At 37.4% G+C, this 23,059-nt stretch overlaps 1 protein-coding gene across 1 annotated transcript in view; it reads left to right on the top strand.

The window, feature by feature from the left end:
- Positions 1 to 23,059, top strand: part of LOC122811469 (class II histocompatibility antigen, M beta 1 chain-like) — a 164,575-nt gene that overhangs the window by 131,528 nt on the left and 9,988 nt on the right. Inside the window, exon 5 of the mRNA XM_044083323.1 lies at positions 12,984 to 13,026. Coding sequence (XP_043939258.1) covers positions 12,984 to 13,015 — 32 coding nt within the window. The 3' untranslated portion in view covers positions 13,016 to 13,026. The remainder of the gene's footprint in view (positions 1 to 12,983; positions 13,027 to 23,059) is intronic.

The raw sequence follows: 23,059 nt of genomic DNA, 5'->3' as shown, positions 1-23,059 counted from the left end.
CCATTATAAGTATAAAGCATAATGAGCATCTATGTGCCTTAAAGATATTATTGTATAAACAACAGTAATAATTAAAATCTAGACAGTAATAAACATGAGAAGTGCTACACCAAAGGCACACCACATGAAGTCAGAAACAAAAACCACGCCACATGAAGTCAGAAACAAAAAAATATATTATATGTATTCTGGGAAAAATCATATGTATGCAAAAGTAATTAAGGTATACATACATAGGAAGGTACTACCTTAAATAACTCCTCAACTTGAGTACTGCTGAGATGTTACAGTTTTCATTTAAACCCGGGTAGCAAAATGCGTCTAAACGCAGTTGCCACTCCAGTTCACGTACTTCTAAGAGTAAAGTTATTGGGCCTCCCCGGATGTTATTGGTCACTTGGTCTATGGCCATTAGCGAGAAAGAGTGCCCAGGATGGCTGGCAATGTGTTTAGCCAAAGCATTAACATCAGAATTTTTCTTAATTGCATACATATGCTCGTAGACACGGTCCCTAAGTCTGCGATCAGTCTTCCCCAGATAGAATGAGGGACAGCAATCGCAAAGGGCCAGGTATACAACTGATCTACTTTCACAGTTGAGTGGAGCTTGGATTAAAAATTTCCTGTCCCTTATAGTATAGGTCTGCCCTGCTCTCATTTTATAACACCAATTGCAAAAACCACATGGGTACATCCCTATAAGCCTGTTGAAGGTTTTTTTAGTTAGGTCCCTCTGTAAAAGTTCCTTAAGGTTATTATTTCTCTTAAAGACAAAGTTAGGACAGAGGCCTAATTTCTCAGAGAGGCCAGGACTCCCTACGATAAATTGCCAGTTTTTCTTAATCAATGCAGTAGTAGTCTGAGTGTTGAGGCTAAATGTATGAACGTAGCTAATGGCAAAATGCATACATGGTTGGTCAGAGAGGTGTCATTAAGAGAGGGAACCCACAGTGGGTGACAGTAGTGTGTTATTAGGACTAAGGTCAAGCAGTGCATGGCTTTGTAAGATAGGTTTATAAACCCCATTTACCCTTTTAGCTGTAACTTCCAGCCTAATTTCATCAATTAGATTCCTCGGGTAACCCCTATTAAGGAACATATTACACAAAAGTGTGCATTCGTTCTGAAAGGTGTCAAAATCACTACACATTCTAACAGCCCTAACCATTTGACCCTTCACAATAGATTTCTTTTGTTTGAAGGGATGGTGGCTTGTGAAGTGCAAGAACGAATTACAGTAGGTTGGCTTTCTGTAAACACAAGATGTGTAAGTGTTCCCTTCCTTTCTCAACTTTACATCGAGGTAGTCGATTTCTAAAGATGAAAAATTAGAAGTAAATTTCAAGAAGTCAGTCATTACCATTAAGAAACTGTAAGAAGTCTGCAGCTTCTGTGTCATTACCATGGAAGAGGATGAAAATATCATCCAGGTAACGTGTGTAAAATTTCACTGTCTGCATCCTTTCACTAGAAAAGAGAAAGTTCTTTTCCCAGAAGCCCATAAAAAAGTTGGCGACAGAGGCCCCACAAGGCGAGCCCATCGCCACGCCTTTTTTCTGTAAGAAATAATCCTTATCAAAAAAGCAAAATTACACGAAAGGACTATGTCCAAGACTTCTGTGACCAAATCAATTTCAGTCTGTGGTGCTCCAGGCTAAAAGTAAGAGAGAAATCCATTCCACAGCTTCTTGGTGTGGAATGGAGGTGTATAAGTCAACAACGTCGATGGTGAGAAAATTGTTCCCATCATCGAACGGGATGTTGTTGAAATTGTCTAAGAAAGACCAGGAATCTTTACATACACCCCGAAGGTCCTTCAGGTATTTAGACAGGATAGTATCCACCAATCTAAGCTAGGATATGTCATAGATGATCTACCATCAACCAGCGCCGCATAGGATTATTAATATCCTTATGGACCTTGGGGATGCCAAACATGACTGGGATTTTTGGCATTGAGATGTCGATGTAATTGTAAGTTTCTAGGTCAATCTTACCCTGCAAAAACAAATCTCGAAAAACACCCCTCATCATACTATGGGTACGATGTATTTCATTAAGAGAAGCAGGGGAATAGGCAGGTGTATTAAGGACCTCACGCATTTTTTCGTTGTACAATAAATTGTCCATAATTACAAGTCCGCCCCCTTTATCAGGTTTAACTACTCGAACTGGGTAATGGCATAATTCATCTAAGAGGGAGACTTGTTCTTTGGTAATGTTATACCGAGGGGTTTCGGTATAACTATTACATGCCTTAAAGGAATGTCTGATGTCTGCTTCACAGACCCTTTCAAAGAGCTGAAGTGTAGGGTGAATGGGGGGGTTATACACACTCGGTAGTTTTAGAGAGTCATGTGGCAAGGCAACTTCATTACTAAACAGTAACTTGAAGTTTAACTTTCGGACAAAACATTTTAATTCAATAAGTTCCTTGGATATGTCACCCATTTTACTAGGGACAAAGGTGTAACCAAGGGCAAGTAACTCAACTAATTCCTCCCTTAATTCCAAATCTGTAAAATTGTAAATAGTAAAGTCCCCTTTATGTTAAGTATAATTCTTGGACCTTGGTGTAGGAGACAGGGATTAAGGTCAGCAGTCGTGCTAGAGAAAGAAGAGTCACCTGCTGTGTGGGAGGAATGTGAGTCCAGACAGTCAAGAACTGAGAGACCAGGGGAAGCTTCTTCCGCTTCTATCTCTTGTTGTGAAACTGTCGATGGTTGCGGTTGCCTAAAACTGTTGTTATTTTTGTTAGTATTGATCCTATTTGTGTTGATGTTATTGTTGCCCTGATTACCCTTCTTAAACCCTTTAATCCTGTCACTGCGTCTAGGGCCTACCTCGTCCACTCCTACCTCGTCTTCATGAAGGTGAGGACTGGCTGAGACAGGATGAGGTGCAGGGTTAGGGTGTTCCTGATGGGTACTAGTAGTAGTATTATGGGATTCAGAAGCCTGTAATTTAGGATATGCAACGTTGTCCTGATAAGCCAATCTGTCTCTGACTAATTTTTTATTTTTGTTAAGCTTTAGTTTAACAAGAAGCGTGTTAATACTAGAAAGAATACGGTCATAATCGAACCTGTACCTTACAAAATTCAAGTCTGCTTTAATCTCCTTGTCTAAAACATCAATCTCCTTCAGGAGAACACAAACATGTTGGTTATAATGTTTCACAATAAGCTGTAACAGGTCTAAACCTTGCTGTTGAAATAAGTCTTTTAAATCACAAAGAAAGTTAGTGTTGTTGATTAAACCTGAAGGAGAAAAAGTACTACGTAGACCTTTTTGGAACAAGTTTCTCATGAATGCACTGGTTAAAGTAACCAATCTCAAGCTGTAACTTTTTAAGTTTGAGAATTTTACTGTCAAAGATCTTTAATTTGTTAGACAATGACTCATTACTTGAAATGGTATCATGCTGATCAGCTGTACTTTCCATAGGGTTAGAAAATACAAAGTTGTCCGTATTTGTCATCCATTCAGAAAAAATGAATGGAGCATTCACATTGTCAGTCTGGCCTGGAAGAGAGCCAGTGTTAACAGCTGTAGCTATACGTAAGGAAGAAGTTGCAGGCCCAGAGGGCCAAGCAGAGTTAATTGTGTTGTAATTAGCTGACTGTTCTCCACTGCTATTAATGTCTGCACCTAATAAAAGGGCAGGAATACCATTAGGAAAAGTACCTGTAGTTGCCTCCAATCTTGTACCGCTAGTAACAAGGGCAGCAGATGTAGATGTAGAAGGCGGGTGCTGTATTCATTTGCAGAATGGAAAGGTTGTCCTGCTGGTATTGAAGAACCAGAGCTCGCCTGTGTAGTATTAGTGGCTGAAGAGCCTTGAGTAGATAAAGGTATAGAAGCTACCTGTCGGTTCCTGTTGCCATTAGTACCTTCCAATAAGTCAAAGCGTGCATTAAGCTTGAGTCTTTCCGACAATGAAATCAGCAAGGCAGGCACATCAAGCAGTGGATTAGACTGCACTTCCTTCACTCCAGAATTAAGAGATGCGAGGGCTGCTGGGACTAACAGGGCTCCCGTGGCCATGAAAACAAACAGGCAAATGCAAATGACAAAAAACAGTTGAAATCCAAAAGCGTACCACGGAGCCCTTGTACCAGCAACAACAAGTAGGTAGTCTTAAATTTTATTTATCACAACGTTTTAGCACTAAGGTGCAGCTTCCTCAGAGAAAACAAATTAACAATGAGGTAAAGTGCACGCCTTTTATACAAGGCAAAGGAAATGACAACATAGCAAGGTAAAACTCATTGTAGTAATTGGAAAGCAGGTATAAACCTTCACAAGAACAACTTGTTCCTCAAAAAAAAATATACAAACATTAATTCATGTTAGTAATAACCATTTCAAAGTGTGAAATGTTACCAAGAAAGTAAGCATAAAAATTAAAATAACATATTTAAAATTCTTAAAATATGTAAATGAAATCATGACATTAAAGTGAAAATTCAACATAAAAGGTCATTCAAATAGCAACTCATAAAAAATAAATGTAATATGCAGTAATGGATTAAATCTTGTTAAAAAAGTAATGGTAATCCATTATAAGTATAAAGCATAATGAGCATCTATGTGCCTTAAAGATATTATTGTATAAACAACAGTAATAATTAAAATCTAGACAGTAATAAACATGAGAAGTGCTACACCAAAGGCACACCACATGAAGTCAGAAACAAAAAACACGCCACATGAAGTCAGAAACAAAAAAATATATTATATGTATTCTGGGAAAAATCATATGTATGCAAAAGTAATTAAGGTATACATACATAGGAAGGTACTACCTTAAATAACTCCTCAACTTGAGTACTGCTGAGATGTTACAGTTTTCATTTAAACCCGGGTAGCAAAATGCGTCTAAACGCAGTTGCCACTCCAGTTCACGTACTTCTAAGAGTAAAGTTATTGGGCCTCCCCGGATGTTATTGGTCACTTGGTCTATGGCCATAAACGAGAAAGAGTGCCCAGGATGGCTGGCAATGTGTTTAGCCAAAGCATTAACATCAGAATTTTTCTTAATTGCATACATATGCTCGTGAACCACGGTCCCTAAGTCTGCGATCAGTCTTCCCCAGATAGAATGAGGGACAGCAATCGCAAAGGGCCAGGTATACAACTGATCTACTTTCACAGTTGAGTGGAGCTTGGATTAAAAATTTCCTGTCCCTTATAGTATAGGTCTGCCCTGCTCTCATTTTATAACACCAATTGCAAAAACCACATGGGTACATCCCTGTACGCCTGTTGAAGGTTTTTTTAGTTAGGTCCCTCTGTAAAAGTTCCTTAAGGTTATTATTTCTCTTAAAGACAAAGTTAGGACAGAGGCCTAATTTCTCAGAGAGGCCAGGACTCCCTACGATAAATTGCCAGTTTTTCTTAATCAATGCAGTAGTAGTCTGAGTGTTGAGGCTAAATGTATGAACGTAGCTAATGGCAAAATCGCGTACATGGTTGGTCAGAGAGGTGTCATTAAGAGAGGGGGAACCCACAGTGGGTGACAGTAGTGTGTTATTAGGACTAAGGTCAAGCAGTGCATGGCTTTGTAAGATAGGTTTATAAACCCCATTTACCCTTTTAGCTGTAACTTCCAGCCTAATTTCATCAATTAGATTCCGTGCACTTTTACCTCATTGTTAATTTGTTTTCTCTGAGGAAGCTGCACCTTAGTGCGGTAGCGTTGTGATAAATAAAATTCGTTAAGACTACCTACTTGTTGTTGCTGGTACAAGGGCTCCGTGGTACGAAAGTAGAAAAATAAATAGTAACTGAGGGGAGAACCACATGTTTCATGATGGCAAGCAAGGTTCAATATATATGTTAAAAATGGTGGGTAATACAAAGCAGTCAGGCATAGAAGATAAATCTTATGACATGATATGCTTAGAACTGTGTCATATAAATAGAAAATGGACAGAAACTTATTTGTGCCACTCCAGGTGAAGCAGCAGTGAAATTCAAAATGGCATTGAATATGGAGTCTGCATTGTCTGTTATTGATTTACTTATTTGACTATTTATGTGTTTATATGCAATAATAAACTAGCAGTTAAATGCACCATGGTATGAAACTGCGGGAGCATAAACTATAAGCATTATAAAACGTAAAATCTTAGTCAACTGAAACAATCAAATTTGGTGTTAAAATGAATTATATATCTGTAGCTGTAATACCTGAAGCTGTAATGAACAACAGGGAAATCTTCTAATACCTTTCAAAATAAAAGTAAGTTCATTGATAGTCTGATGCAGGTGATTGATTACCTAGTAAACAGATTGTAATATTAGCAGCATACAGTGATGGTAGATATAGCCATATATCTGGAACTAATAATCTAAACAAGAAATGAACAACTCTTACATTACTGAAAGTATCTCAAATGACAGTGATGAACTGAAATGACTCAGACTTCTTTCTGTTCCTCTGAAGACTGAATTAGACTGTAATTTTGTATCTCCGAACTCAGAACTATTCTTTTCCGCTGATATTTTGAACTGTGTTTCTGAACATCTAAACTAACTTTTGTCTTGAAAGTATGTCTCTTAATACTAACTCCTTGCAAATGTTATTCCCAGTTTTACATGCCTCCTTAAATGTGGTTCCCAAGCCTTACACCATCTAAATAAGATATTAATGCAGGAGTCTTTCGCCGATCTGTCTGTTTTTGTATTTTCCACAAGCTGTTTGACACACAACAAAATGTTCTGCACATTTTGTTAGCACGTCTCATCCTTATCTCTGCTTTGACCTTGACATTCCTTTCCATTGAAACTGCACTTACTGAAACTGCATGCTTCTTCTTCTTCTTCTTCTTTCGGCTTTTCCCGGTTAGGGGTCGCCACAGCGGATCACCTTGTCCGCACATTGAATGGCAGTGGAGTTTTACAGTGTCGAGTTGCCAGCCCGGCGCCCAACCTTCCACAGAAGGCACATTCACACGCACACCTAGGGCCAATTTAGAGTGTCCACTCCACCTGCAGCATGTCTTTGGGATGTGGGAGGAAACCGGAGCACCCGGAGGAAACCCACGCGACCACAGGGAGGACATGCAGACTCCGCACAGAAGGCACCCCAGCCGAGGATCGAACCGGAGAACCTCTTGCTGTGAGGCAGCAATGCTAACCACTGCACCACCGTGGCCGCCCACTTACTGAAACTGCATGCTAAAATGCGAAATACAAAATGAAGGGATAATTGGCTAGGCTTAAAATGGCTCACAATGGCAGTTAGACTAGTACTAACCTATGAACCTATGAAGATACAGGCTTGCTTTAGTATGTCTGTATTTCTAGGCCCATGCAAAGAGAAAACAGAATGTATGTAGTATTTATTCTGCGAAAACTATATTTATGTAAGACTTGATTTTACACTTGGATAAGGCAGAACTTATAATTAAGACCAACACAATTAAAAAATAACTCAGTAAGCCAGATCACTCTGACTGTGATATATGAAGGAAAAATAAAGAAGCTAAATGTATGCATAAGTGACACAAACACTAAAACTGTTTGGTAGAGAATGTATAAGAATGTATGACTTGTAATTCTATTTTGTTAAGAAACTGCAGGAGGAGTCAAGGTCAGTAAGAAAACTTAGGACTTATAGTAGACACCAAACAAGTCTTTACCAAAGAGATGAAAGTATAAATTCAGTTCTAAGGACAGTGTGGCATCTCTTGCCAAGAAGTGAAGGTATGTTTACATCCTTGATTCGGATGGGGGAGTTATTCACAAAAATCAGTTTGACACAGACATACCTTTGAAAGGAAACAGAAGAATGTTTCAAGAAGTTGCTTATGATTAATGCATTTAAAGTGTTATTAGATGATTAATTTGAGTTTTTGGAATTTGTGCTCATACTCCCTAAAATATGTCCCTCCCCTTCCAAATGTAGTTCCCTTTATATATAGGTTCATAGGTAGGTACTAGCCTATTGGCCCTAGGGCATAATTAAGCCTAGCCAAAATGTTTCGGCTTTCGCCTCCTATGTGGTTTAGTTACCTGCGCCTCTGTTGAGCAGGGCCACAGAAGTGATGATGTTGGACAATATACCTTTTTAATAAAAATAAAAAAAAAGTCTGAAATAAGAGGAATAAGTAACAATCAATTTAAGCAGCCTAGTATTATGAAAAAAAAAGAATGCATGGTAAATATACCACATTTTTTAAAAATGTAACTTATTGAATTATTCCAAATTAATGAATGACATGTATCTGTTACATATTTGAGTGATGTTCCAGTTTAACTGACTGGTCTTCAGCATGAAACGTATACTTGCCACATGTTGTTAGGCAACAGACCATGTGCCCCTAACATACACTGCTACGTAGATGCTATCCTGCTGATGGGAAGAATGAAAAAGAGGATCTGGAATCTTGCAAGGAGTCCTAGGCCAGTTGAAAGAGTATGAGCTTTGATTAAACAAAAATTTGACTTTTTCAAAGACAAAATTACATATTGTGTGCATGTTGTTGTTAAGAATGGACTACACAGATCACAAAATAAAATGGAAGCAGTGCTGTCACCTCTCATACACCACAAAATATCACAAAAGACATTTCAATGTCCAACCTGATAGTCAAACCCGGTGGCACAACTTTCACTATTTGTCTTGTTTCTCTGATCTTTATGAGTTCATTTCCCCACTTCTTTACATTACCAACTACCGTAGATAAATTATTTCACATTGTACTACAACATGTTTCAGACTCTTCAGTTCTCAACTCTGCTTTACCAATGTCTTAAAAACACATGTTCTCATTAAATTACAACAGCATAATGTAAATAAGAAAACAAAAATCAAAATTATAAAATTATTTTGATGCAGAACATTAGGTACACTGCTTGGCTGTGTTAGCTGTGCTATAAATAGGTTCAGAGGTTCATAGGAGGTTACTAGGCTAATGGCCCTGGAGCCTATACAAGCCTAGCCATGTAAAAACCTGAATACCCTTATTGACCAAATTTAGATGATCATTGTTATCATAGCAATACTGTGATCAGTACTGACTGCCCTATCCCCCAGGATGAATTTATGGTCACCCATCCAGTAGTCAAGATAGCACTTGAATAGGGTCATTGAGGAACTCTGCTTCACATGGAGTAGGAGCCTATTCCAGGGGAGCAGTGATCGCTGGGAGATATATTTGTCTCTCCAGCATGTTCTGTTGATGTCACAGGCTAGGTTGAGATCTCTGGAGTGAGTTACTCTTGTCCCCATTTGATTTGTGGATGTGCAGCAATTCCATTAGGGTAGGGTCCAAGACTACTCTACAGGCCAGATACAGGTTGCCTGTCAGTAGCCTGTATGATACATTGTACAGTGACAGGGCTTTTACTCTTTCCATCTATGTCATGTTTTGGAGGCCTTGGATTCTCTTGGTAAGAAATCTCTGTGGTCTCTCCAGTTACTGCAGTTGTCTGGTGAGGTACATACAGAAGGGAGCATAGTACTTAGTTAGTGGTCTGAAAAGGGTCGAGTACAGTGGAGATATAACTTCCCTAGTCTTAGATGAAATGTCCTTATTTATGAGATGCACAATGTAGAATGATTTTCTTACCACCTGTATTGCCAAGTCTAGCACCACTGAGTTTGTGCTTAGAGGGGTGCTATCTATATCATAATTAGCAGGGGCTACATCTTTGTCAAAGGGGATAATGAGGCATTTTTGTAGATTTAGCCTTAGTTCATGAATTCGGCACTAATCATTTGTCTGCATCAGCCCTTTCTATAATATGTTAACATCTTTGGGGACTCTGTGATTGCACCCAGTTTACAGTCATTTGCAAGCTTGGTAAGCCACAGGCCATCTACCTTCACCAGAACTTCAGACAAGTAGATTCCAAACAGTAGAGGGCCCAGCACAGATCCTTGTGATACCCTGCTGGCAAATGGCCTACTGGTGCAGGTGGACTCCCCAACTCTGAGAGTGTACATTCTGTCAGTGAGCCAGTTTGCTACCCATCTAGTAATGTATGGGTTGATATCAAGCTCGGAGAGCTTCTCCATGATACCCAAATGTGGAATTGTGTCAAAAGCCTGGGCTAAATTAAGATAGGTGGTATGTACCATTTTGCCCTCATCCAGGGCTTTTGTGACATTCTCAAAGAAGTGCACCAGGTTTAATAAGCAAGCTCTACCCTTGACAAAGTCAAACTGGGTCAGGTCAAGAATTTGAAGATCGCCTATGTCCTTGTGGATAGGGTCCATGATAATTCTTTCCATGGCCTTGCAGATAAGGCTGGTTAGGCTTATGGGTTGATAGTTCCCAGGGTAAGTTAATGGACCTCCATTGTGGATGGGGATTACTATTGCTGTTTTCCACTCTGCTGAGAAAAAGCCAGTTTTAAGGCTATGGTAAAAAGAGTGCTGAAGGGTTCACCTAGATCTTATAGGTTCATAGGAAGGTACTAGGCTATCGGCCCTGGGGCCTATACAAGCCCAGCCAAAAAGGTACCCTGGCTTTTGCCACCCAAGAAAATTATTTTCCTGTGCCACTGTCAAGCAGAGCCACAGAGGTGATCCCCAGGGTGAATTTCCTATTTCCCATCCAGTCATCAAGATTTTCGTTGAAGAGTGCTAATGAGCTTTGTTTGATATAGATAGGTAGTTTATTCCAGAGAATGGGAAGTCTCTGGGACAGGAATCTATCCCTCCGGCATGTTCTGTTTATTGTGGTGACAAGGTTTAGGTCCCTAGAGCATGTAGCTTGGAGGGATTGAGATTTCTTTAAGTGGAGCATATCCAACAGCTGTGGGTTTGACATAGCTTTGTATGTTAGGCAGAGATCACCTCTAAGTAGGCGATATGCAACGGAGTAAAGCTGGAGTTTTTTGAGATGGTCTGCGTAGGACATCTGTTTGAGGCTGGTAATCCTTTTTGTGAGGTATTTCTGTGGCCTTTCCAGCTGCTGCAGATGTCTTGTGAGGTACATTCCAAAAGGGGAGTTGTACTCTATAATGGGTCTAATGAGTGTCGAGTAGAGAGGAACAATGACCTTTTTTTTCCTGGATGAGAACCCTTTTGTGATGAGGTGTGCCATGTAGTAGGATTTCCTGACTACTGTGGCAATGTGATTATCAAAACAGAGACTACTGCCCAACTGCTTCCCAAGGTCTTTTTTCATACAATCGGTGTTAAGTAGACTGCCGCCTATGTGGAAGTTCATGGGTACATAGTTTTTACCAAAGGAGATGACAATGCACTTTTTGGCATTGAGCTTGAGGCCATGGCTCTGACACCAGGCATCTGTCTTAGTGAGGCCCTTCCGTAGGATGTCCACATCATTTGGGGACTTGACTATGGCTCCTAGTTTGCAGTCATCTGCGAACTTCAGTAGTCAAAGGCCTTCTGTGTAAGCCTGTACTTCAGAGAAGTAGATACCAAACAGGAGAGGTCCCAGGACTAAACCCTGTGGTACTCCACTTGTCACTGGTTTGAAGTCAGATTTGGAGTCTGCAACTTTTACAGTGTGGGTTCTGTCAGTAAGGCAGCTGGCAACCCATCTTGTGATGTAGGAATTTATACCTGGTTTAGTGAGTTTATTTATAATTCCAGAATGGGGGATGGTGTTGAAAGCCTTGGCGAGGTCAAGATAGGCTGTGTGAACCACCTTACCCTTGTCTACAGCTTTAGTGACTGCCTCAAAGAAGTTGATCAGGTTCAGGAGGCATGATCTGCCTTTCACAAACCCGAACTGGGTGGGGTCCAGAATTTGGAGGTTACCAATGTCTTTGTTTATGAGTTCCATGATGATACGTTCCATGGCCTTACAGACCAGGCTCATCAGGCTAATAGGGCGATATTTCCCAGGAATAGTGGTGGCTCCCCATTTTTGGAGTGGGATAAATGTTGCTGTGCACCATTCAGTGGGCATAAAGCCTGATGTGAGGCTGTGATTGAACATGGTGTCATTTACACCAAAATGTACTATGACAGAGTCATAACGGTAATTGTTGTTGAGTGACTTGAGTGCGTGTGTTATTTGATGGATCCTAACTCCTGACAGGTAGCTGACCATTACTTTCTCCATGTTCAGCCTGATGAAGGGGATGGACATTTGTGTGTCTCACTGTTGAGTCACGTATAACCAGAACATTTGATTTTGAGATGTTTTGCCTTGGGGTTTAATTGCTGAGACACAGATATGTGTGTTGTGGTTGATTCTGTTCATGTACTGATAAGTATATGTTTGCACTTGGGAGGTCTCTGGTCTTTTGACAGGCTGTTAGTGAGTACTTTTGCATATCTGGGTTTATGTGGCTTGATCTTTTCCTATGTGAGAGGGAAGGTGTGTGTGCTGACAGCCTGTGGTATGTCTTGTTTATTGTTACATGAGAGGACTGATTATAGTTTCATGGTATAGTTACAGCTCTCAGAACTGTATTTGTTTGCTTTAAGAGCATGTGGTTGTCAGTGATCATGAGGCAATTGTACAATGCCTCAGGATGCCCATGTCCCTTAGGCTGGCTGGAAGAAATGGTAGAAAACTGTCCATCCATTATGGCGGGTATATATTGTAGTGACTAGTGGGATGGGTAGGGTAGTAGAAGTATTTTAAATGAGAATAAAGTAAGCTCTAACAACTCTAAACGCTAAAGCTTTAATATTCATTGAGTATATTTAGGACTGCTGTTCTACTCTGTGGCATTACATGACAGGGGATGCTTACTGTAGGCTGGGGTTTGAAAATATCCAGGAGTGCTTGAATGAGGAAATGGGTCTTTTCCCAGCAGGATCCAAGAAAAGAAAGTAATTAAACAAAAAATAATGGATATCCCAGCCCTGGTGGTTATTCACTTTCTCTGTAGGAGCTAAGTATTTAATTGTTATGATATGCCTAGTGGGCAACCAGATAAATTGTGGGAGCAAATGCTCCAGACAGCAGAATGTAGCCATCTCTGTTACTGAATGCAAATGCTGAAATTCTGAAGTATACTGACATTTTTTTTCTTCTTATACAGGTTATGGATATCAACAACTCCCAAAAAACTAAGACAAGTAAAGGTAATAATGTCAGTAAAGTGTTTCTTCCTACATATCTATAGGTTTATATTAAAAGCAGCAGTGTAGGTTATAATGATATTGCATCTGTTGTATCCTAGTCTTATGGTTCTGTTTTGCTGCTCTCCAGAAAAAAAATCACAGAGGATACAAGAAGCTAAAATCATTTTGAAAACTGTATATGTGTATTACCGTGACAGAATATAATCACGACTGGTGACATTTTTGAAAACAAACTGTTGCCTTACTACTCGACATTCTTGTGCCACTCTTGTTTTACTAGTACCCCTTTTCTTCACATTTGACCCTCCCTTGTTGACTCATGTTACCTGAAATGATTGCTTAGCAACTAGATGTTCCAAACTATCAAGTGCTGTTGGTTATGGGACAGCACTTTTTTTCTTCTAACAGCAAAAGTAAGAAAGGACAACAGAACGCAGGGAATACAATCTAAATCAGAACTTAAAAAAAATGCTATAAACTTAATCCCATAATGATGTGCTTATGTAAAATCCTACAGGTGCTTATTTACTTTTTATATCATCCATTGATGTTGCTGGCTACTTTGTTTTGCTGCTTTCTAACAAACACAAAAAATATGGTTATGTCAGTTATTAAGATTGCATTTGTATAGGTCTAATGATTTAATTGCTTGATCTGAGTAAATAAAACAAATATACTAAGCAGTTAAAATGTCACCCAGTATATGTTAACAGTTATAGTGATATAGCCTGCAGGAAACAAGATTAAGGTAACGGTTAAGGAAAGTACAGGATTCTTTTGAGAACCTATTATTTCCATTTATCCGCTTAAGAGTGGTACCTTGCACACAATCAGGTACTGTTTCTTTGTTTAACTGCCTTAAAGGTCATATTAATCAAAGAGCATTAGTACCTTCTTAACAACCTCTGTTTTTTTCACTTTGTTTACCCAATGTGATTCAAGATAGTATAGACTTGGAACCATGAATGCACAAAGTATTTCCCAATCAGACCTTAGTAATCTTTAACATGTCTTTGTTGGCAGACTGAGATGATGATGTACAGAAGCAGCATATGACAAACTTTCAAGGTGGGTGCCATTGACTGTAACGAGTTCAAAGGATGTAAGACTGGCTTTGTATATGATATGACAGTAAACCTGCAGTTCATACAATTGGCAGCTAAGCTGGACTGACTAAATGGCCCAGTGGGTTCCAAATGGAAATTATGTGCTCATATTTCACACCAGGCATACTGAGTAATCCTAAGTGAATTATTTTAGTGATACTGATGAGCTCACAGATCCCCATCAAGAATAACATAATTCTACCTACTGATAAGCACCTTAATGTTCACAATTGCCAGTGGAACTGCCAGTAAATATAATGGCAGACTACTATCTATCAACTTAAGCAAAAGATTACTACCAGTACATCTATCGTACCTCATTTCAACTTCAACCAATGGGAAGACATCCAATTATCGATGTCAGAAAAACAATTATTCAATGTGAAGGTGCGCCTTTCTATTGCCCTTGCAGTGGAACATAACATTCAAAAATCAAACTAGCCAGTTTCAAGACTTTATCTGTGACTTTAACTTCTGACTGTTTATTCATTATATTGCTGGTTGCTATAACTTCATATCAGCTTATAATGTTTGCAAACATGTGAACTGAAGGTTAAATGTAAAAAACAAAAACGTTATCTGTGGAAAACTGCAGGAAAATGCAACAGTGACAGCAACTTGTAAGTTTACTTTCTTTATGGAAGAATGGGGTACATCATACCAACTATTGCATAAGGCAACTCAGGTAGTCACTCAGACACTGTTTGATGACTTTCGTGGTACAAGAAAATTAGAAGGAATTAATCCTGGTCAGGTAAAATCTAAGCTATCTACAGAGTTCAGTAATACACAGAAACTTCTGCTGCCCCCCCCCCCCCCCATTTATTTCATTCCGATTTTGAAATAAATAAAATGTTTCCATCCTCAGGAAGTTTTGAGGCATTTATTTCATTAGAACTACTGAAATAATTACCCTAAATATTCCTATAAAAATGACTAGGAAGTTGGTCTTGGAAGTGAGTCGTCATGCCATTCATTAATAGAGCATGGATAGTTAGCCCATGTCCTATTATCGTGTGAGGCAAACATTTCACATCAATTACTCTGAGCAGCCGATGTTAACTCATGCCCAATGATCTTTAGTCATTTGATTAAAAATGTCTGTAGGAGGAGTTGTTCTTATCTTCAAAGACAGTTTTTCTTTTGCAAGTATATTTATTTTAATAAGGAAGTAGACCAGATATATTTCTGGACAGTGGTGACAGTGTACACTGCCCACTATAGTGATTCATTTTTTTTTTCTGTTGGCTAATTTGTGTTCTGGCTATGGTATTTAGGGTTGGAGGGGCATGTGAATGAAAGCAGCAAGCTGAAATACATCATGTCCATTATTTCTTTGACTTTCTTCATCATCATATATCAGATGTTTGTAATAACAGTGGCCATACAGAGTGGATTTATATAATATAATCAGATACATAAAGGTGCAATAGTGCTTGAAAAAGACAGTTAAACCCAATAAAAGCACTATTCGTTGTGAGTCAAAAACCTTCTTTATTGTGATACCAAAATTAAGCGCTTTCGTCAGTTAAAACTTGACTTATCAGAATTCACTAGAAAACTAAAAGAAACTGTTTTAATATACAAACTGCTATTCAGTGATTGGTTCAATATTTTCACAATTAGCAAACCAAATAAACCAATTAAGATTTAAAGTACCAAGAATTAGTGTTTAAACAAAACGAAGATTAAAATTTAAGTTAAAATTCTATGTTTCTTAAAAACAATCAATGCCATAAAAGAAATATTGTAATGATGTACAAAAGAAAGAAAAGACACAAGTTTCAAAAATAATGTATATTGTATATATACATATTTTTTCTATTATTTATTTACTTAAACATGTTCTGCCCTCTCTTTCAAAACTGGTGCCAAATTTAAATATTAATTTAAGCCAGGGGGAGAATTTGCTGCAAGCCTGAGTTGCCACATCAATTCCTTTTTCAATAATATATTTTGCCAGTCTCCACCTCTGGCTTCCAAATGTGCAAAATCTAGAATAGCAAAATGAAAACCTGTGTAATTATTACATATTATACTGTGTTTGTACAAGGCATTTGTAACTTTTTTGCTTTTTATATCATACAAATGCTCATAAATTCTTGTTTTGAGAAGCCCCTCAGTCTTCCCAATATAGAAGGAGCTGCAGGTGTTACACATAGCAATGTAAACTAACTTACTAGAAAAACAGCTACCTCTCCTAGGGTAAACTGTACTATTGCTCTGATTTTTCAAACAAATCTTAGTTTCCTGGGAAACATAAGGGCAATATTTACATCTCCCACAACGTCTAGTACCATTATTGTTAGTTTCATCTGTAACAAGATATTTTGGTCTACTTTCCAAAATCATTTTCAAATTAAACCTAATTTTTATGGTGAACACTGGTTTTCCCCCCAAAACTTGGTATTTTTCATGGTCAACTTTAAATATACTCCGATTCTTATACAAAACATCTTTAACTTGTTGATATAGGGGGCTGTACTGTACAATACAAGTGTGTTCAAAGTTGGTTTCATTAGATTTTTTAACAATCTTCCTGGAACATTGATTTTTATTTAATCCCTTATCTAATAATGGGGTATATTTCTTTCCCCATTCAACATATACTTCATTAAGAGTTTTTTCCACCAAACCCATAGGGTAACCCCTTTCCAAAAACATGTTTTCTAAAATTTCAAACTCAGGTAGAAGGTCTTCCACCGAACAGGTCATTCTAGCTACCCTAATTGCTTGACCCTTAATAATACTTTTCTTTTGACAAAGAGGGTGGTGACTGTTGAAATGTAAATAATTATTGCAGAAAGTTTTCTTACGATATATTTTAGATGTAAATTTGTCCTTATCCTTAGTGATGAGTGTGTCAAGATAGCTAATTTCATAAGCATCAAACTGGAAAGTGAATTTCAAAAAATTGGTTGTACTATTGAGGTATTGGATGAACAAAGGAATAGATTCAGCTGTTCCCTTCCAAAAAATAAAAATGTCATCCAAAAACCTACAATAATAATTTATGTAATCATAATATTCACTTCCAAACACGTATTCTCTCTCCCATCCTAATAATACAATGTTTGCATAGGTTATGGCGCAAGTGGCACCCATTGCCACACCTCTAACCTGCTGGAAGTATTCTCCCTCAAAAAAGATGTAATTATTGTCTCAAATAAGTTTCATCATTTCACAAATTAACTTTGTTTCATCACATTCCATTGTGGAAAAACTGTATAAAGTCTCCTCAAAATAACCTAAACCTTCTTGTTTAGGAACACAAGTAAACAAGTCCATAACATCAATAGTAACAAGATAACCTTCAGCACTCCATAAGTGGCTCTTAAGTTGACCAACAAAATCCCATGAGTCCTTAACTAAGTGTGGACATATGTCCACAACATGTTTGATCTTCCTGTCCACATATACAGATAAATTATGGGTATTAGACCCAGTTGCTGCTACAATTGGTCTAAAGGGTGGCTGCTCTAAATTCTTGTGTACTTTGGGTATACCAAATATGCCAGGGATTCTTGGATGGATGTTAGATAAAAAATCATAAACTGCCCCTGTAATTTTCTGATCCATAAAATATTCATATAGAAAACTGTCAATTCTCTGATATGCTATGTGAATTTGATTTTTTGAACATATGGAGTAGTTGTTGACATTAAATAAAATTCCCTGCATGATATTGGTATAATCAGTACTATTGAATAAAACAATACCACCCCCTTTATCCGGCACCATTATATGTATGCTCTTATCATTTCTTAAATTCTGCAACAGTATTCTCTCTGTGTTACTAAGGTTATGGAAGGTTCTCTTGTGTTTACCCCAAATTTTATAAATATCATCCTTAACAACCTTCTCAAATATGTTGATTAATGGGTCTAAAGGGGGATTAAACATGCTTCTTTTTTTTACATACTTCTTTGGATAAATCTGTATCAACTTTCTTAACCTTAGAATGCAATAATTGTAAGTTCAACTTTCTCATGTAAAGTTGAATGTCAACTAAAGTATCAGCAATATCTGGAATTTTAGTAGGTACAAACTTAAATCATTTTGAGAAAAGGGAAAAATATTCTGGCAAAATTTCTCTATCTGTATAATTATAAATATCAAAACCATTCAAGGTATATTGTATTGGCTTATTGGAAGGTTTCTCATTTAAACCAGAGGTCACTACCACCTTAGGGCATCCGTATATTTCTGCACTACCTTGTTGTAAGTCGCCTGCTTGCGACTCGCTATTCTTTTTGAGCGTCGAGGTAAAGGAAAATCCTGATAGTCAAAGAGAGGTTATTCTTCCCCTTCAAAATAATCTTCTTCCTCCCCTGTTGTTTCTAGGTCCATAGGACCTGAAATGTGCTCATTAACTGGCCTAAAAGGAGATGGAACATCAATGTTCCCTTGATTATGAACAATAAGTCTCTCAGTAGGATATGTTTTACCACTTTGATACTGTTTTAAATCTCAGGCCAACTTTTTTGCTTTTTTGTTAAATGTCCCATCGCATTTTCTATCCACCCTGTTCAAAATTTTGTTATATAAACCCTGGTGTTGTTCAAACAATAAGTCAGTTACAATCATCTGGTTTAAATTTTCCACTTCCCTTTGTAAATCAGCTTCCATTTTCTCATAAAATGAAACTGTCTTCATAATTAATTCAAGCCCCCATTTATCAAACATAGTTATTAATTCACAAACATTCTCTTTGTTGTAGTAAACACCAGAAGGAAACTTAAAAATTCTTAGCCCCTGTGGCACAACTTCTTTTTAAACATTCATTCAAATAACAAATTTCTATTTGGCAGAGTTTGGATTTTAAAAGTCTTTTCTCAAAAACATAAATCATATCTTTCAATGATTTAAAGTAATTAAAAGTCTGATTTTTTCCTTTTGAGTTGTTAGATTCAACACAAGCTGACCTGGAAAAAGAATAATGCTTATTAATAATGTCCCCATAGTTAAACTGTTTGAAAGTGCCGTTATGTGTATTTGAATCACAGTTCCTAAAACCGGTTGAAGAGAGTTCACAGTTCCTCGCTTTGTCCATATTTTTAATAATGTTGGAAGTTGTTCCATTATCCTTGCAACAACAAGTACTATTGTATTGATTTTTAGATAGTTTCATACCTGTTTTTGTAGTTAAGTTGCCTGGGTGTCCATTAATCGATTCAACCTCTCCGTTTTCGTCTTCAAGTTCAATTGCGGCTTCAACATGAACCGCACAGTTAGAGCATCCATTAAACCTATTCAAACTGCCAGCAAAGTTGTTTCCTTCCTCAACAGGAAGGTTTTCGACCGGAGTAACACATTTCCGGCCAACACAGTGAATCTGTGCAACTGCAACTTGTTGCCTGCCCTGCTTAAGGTGGAATGCAGAAGTTATAGGGCTGACAGCACCATTAACCATAGAAACAATACCTCGGTCTTCCTTAGGGGATCCAGAACATGGCAAAAGATGAGAATTCACAACGGAGGGTTGTGAAAGAAACTCTATAAGCCGAGTTAGTTCCCCCTTCAACTTGGCAACGTCCCTTTTCACTGCCAAAATTTCAGCATTTTCCCCAGAATCCAAAAATAGGGGAAAGCTGAATTGAATGGTCGGACTCCATGACAACCAGCACCTTCTGTAAAATACACTCGTAAACCAAAAACATAAAGGTGCAATAGTGCTTGAAAAAGACAGTTAAACCCAATACAAGCACTATTAATTGTGAGTCCAAAAACCTTCTTTATTGTGATACCAAAATTAAGTGCTTTCGTCAGTTAAAACTTGACTTCATCAGAATTCACTAGAAAACTAAAAGAAACTGTTTTAATATACAAACTGCTATTCAGTGATTGGTTCAATATTTTCACAATTAGCAAACCAAATAAACTAAGATTTAAAGTACCAAGAATTACTGTTTAAACAAAACGAAGATTAAAATTTAAGTTAAATCTGAATCTATTCCTTTGTTCATCCAATACCTCAATAGTACAACCAATTTTTTGAAATTCACTTTCCAGTTTGATGGTTATGAAATTAGCTATCTTGACACACTCATCACTAAGGATAAGGACAAATTTACATCTAAAATATATCGTAAGAAAACTTTCTGCAATAATTATTTACATTTCAACAGTCACCACCCTCTTTGTCAAAAGAAAAGTATTATTAAGGGTCAAGCAATTAGGGAAGCTAGAATGACCTCTTCGGTGGAAGACCTTCTACCTGAGTTTGACATTTTAAAAAACATGTTTTTGGAAAGGGGTTACCCTATGGGTTTGGTGGAAAAAACTCTTAATGAAGTATATGTTGAATGGGGAAAGAAATATACCCCATTATTAGGTAAGGGATTAAATAAAAATCAATGTACCGGGAAGATTGTTAAAAAATCTAATGAAACCAACTTTGAACACACTTGTATTGTACAGTACAGCCCCCTATATCAACAAGTTAAAGATGTTTTGTATAAGAATTGGAGTGTATTTAAAGTTGACCATGAAAAATACCAAGTTTTGGGGGAAAAAACAGTATTCACCACAAAAATTAGGTTTAATTTGAAAAGGATTTTGGAAAGTAGACCAACATGTCTTGTTACAGATGAAACTAACAATAATGGTACTAGACGTTGTGGGAGATGTAAATATTGCCCTTATGTTTCCCAGGAAACTAAGATTTGTTTGAAAAATCAGAGCAACAGTACAGTTTACCCTAGGAGAGGTAGCTGTTTTTTTAGTAAGTTAGTTTACATTGCTATGTGTAACACCTGCAGCTCCTTCTATATTGGGAACTGAGAGGCTTCTCAAGACAAGAATTTATGAACATTTGTACGATATAAAAAACAAAAAAGTTACAAATGCCTTGTACAAACACAGTATAATATGTAATAATTACACAGGTTTTCATTTTGCTATTCTAGATTTTGTACATTTGGAAGCCAGAGGTGGAGACTGGCAAAATATATTATTGAAAAAGGAATTGATGTGGCAACTCAGGCTTGCAGCAAATTCTCCCCCTGGCTTAAATGAATATTTAAATTTGGCACCAATTTTGAAAGAGAATGCAGAACATGTTTAAGTAAATAAAGAATAGAAAAACTATGTATGTATATATACAATATACATTATTTTTGAAACTTGTGTCTTTTCTTTGTTTTGTACATCATTACAATATTTCTTTTATGGCATTGATTGTTTTTAAGAAACATAGAATTTTAACTGAAATTTTAATCTTCGTTTTGTTTAAACACTAATTCTTGGTACTTTAAATCTTAATTGGTTTATTTGGTTTGCTAATTGTGAAAATATTGAACCAATCACTGAATAGCAGTTTGTATATTAAAACAGTTTCTTTTAGTTTTCTAGTGAATTCTGATGAAGTCAAGTTTTAACTGACGAAAGCGCTTAATTTTGGTATCACGATAAAGAAGGTTTTTGGACTCACAATGAATAGTGCTTTTATTGGGTTTAACTGTCTTTTTCAAGCACTATTGCACCTTTATGTTTTTGGTTTACGAGTGTATTTTATAGAAGGTGCTGGTTTTCATGGAGTACGACCATTCATTTCAGCTATCCCCTATTTTGGATTCTGGGGAAAATGCTGAAATTTTTGTAGTGAAAAGGGACGTTGCCGAGTTGAAGGGGGAACTAACTTGGCTTATAAAGCTTCTTTCACAACCCTCTGTTGTGAATTCTTGTCTTTTGCCATGTTCTGGATCCCCTAAGGAAGACCAAGGTATTGCTTCTATGGTTAATGGTGCTGTCAGCCCTATAACTTCTGCGTTCCACCTTAAGCAGGGCAGGCAACAAGTTGCGGTTGCACAGATTCACTGTGTTGGCTGGAAATGTGTTACTCCGGTCGAAAACCTTCCTGTTGAGGAAGGAAACAACTTTGCTGGCAGTTTGAATAGGTTTAATGGACGCTCTAACTGTGTGGTTCATGTTGAAGCCGCCATTGAACTTGAAGATGAAAACGGAGAGGGAGAATTTATTAATGGATGCCCAGGCAACTTAACTACAAAAACAGGTATGAAACTATCTAAAAATCAATACAATAGTACTTGTTGTTGTTGCAAGGATAACGGAACAACTTCCAACATTATTAAAAACAGGGACAAAGTGAGGAACTGTGAACTCTCTTCAACTGGTTTTAGGAACTGTGATTCAAATACACATATCGGCACTTTCAAACAGTTTAACTATGGGGACATTATTAATAAGCATTATTCTTTTTCCAGGTCAGCTTGTGTTGAATCTAACAACTCAAAAGGAAAAAATCATACTTTTAATTACTTTAAATCATTGAAATATATGATTTATGTTTTTGAGAAAAGACTTTTAAAATACAAACTCTTCCAAATAGAAATTTGTTATTTGAATGAATGTTTAAAGAAAAAAGTTGTGCCACAGGGGCTAAGAATTTTTAAGTTTCCTTTTGGTGTTTACTACAACAAAGAGAATGTTTGTGAATTAATAACTATGTTTGCTAAATGGGGGCTTGAATTAATTATGAAGACTGTTTCATTTTATGAGAAAATGGAAGCTGATTTACAAAGGGAAGTGGAAAATTTAAATCAGATGATTGTAACTGACTTATTGTTTGAACAACACCAGGGTTTATATAACAAAACTTTGAACAGGGTGGATAGAAAATGTGATGGGACATTTAACAAAAAAGCAAAAAAGTTGGCCCGAGATTTAAAACAGTATCAAAGTGGTAAAACATATCCTACTGAGAGACTTATTGTTCATAATCAAGGGAACATTGATGTTCCATCTCCTTTTAGGCCAGTTAATGAGCACATTTCAGGTCCTATGGACCTAGAAACAACAGGGGAGGAAGAAGATTGTTTTGAAGGGGAAGAATAACCTCTCTTTGACTATCAGGATTTACCTCGATGCTCAAAAAGAATAGCGAGTCGCAAGCAGGCGACTTACAA

This window comes from Protopterus annectens, chromosome 9.part0 (assembly GCF_019279795.1).
Source record: "Protopterus annectens isolate FY-2018-M chromosome 9.part0, PAN1.0, whole genome shotgun sequence".
Classification (NCBI taxonomy): Eukaryota; Metazoa; Chordata; order Ceratodontiformes; family Protopteridae; genus Protopterus; species Protopterus annectens.
This window is presented reverse-complemented; position numbering and strand designations above follow the sequence as displayed.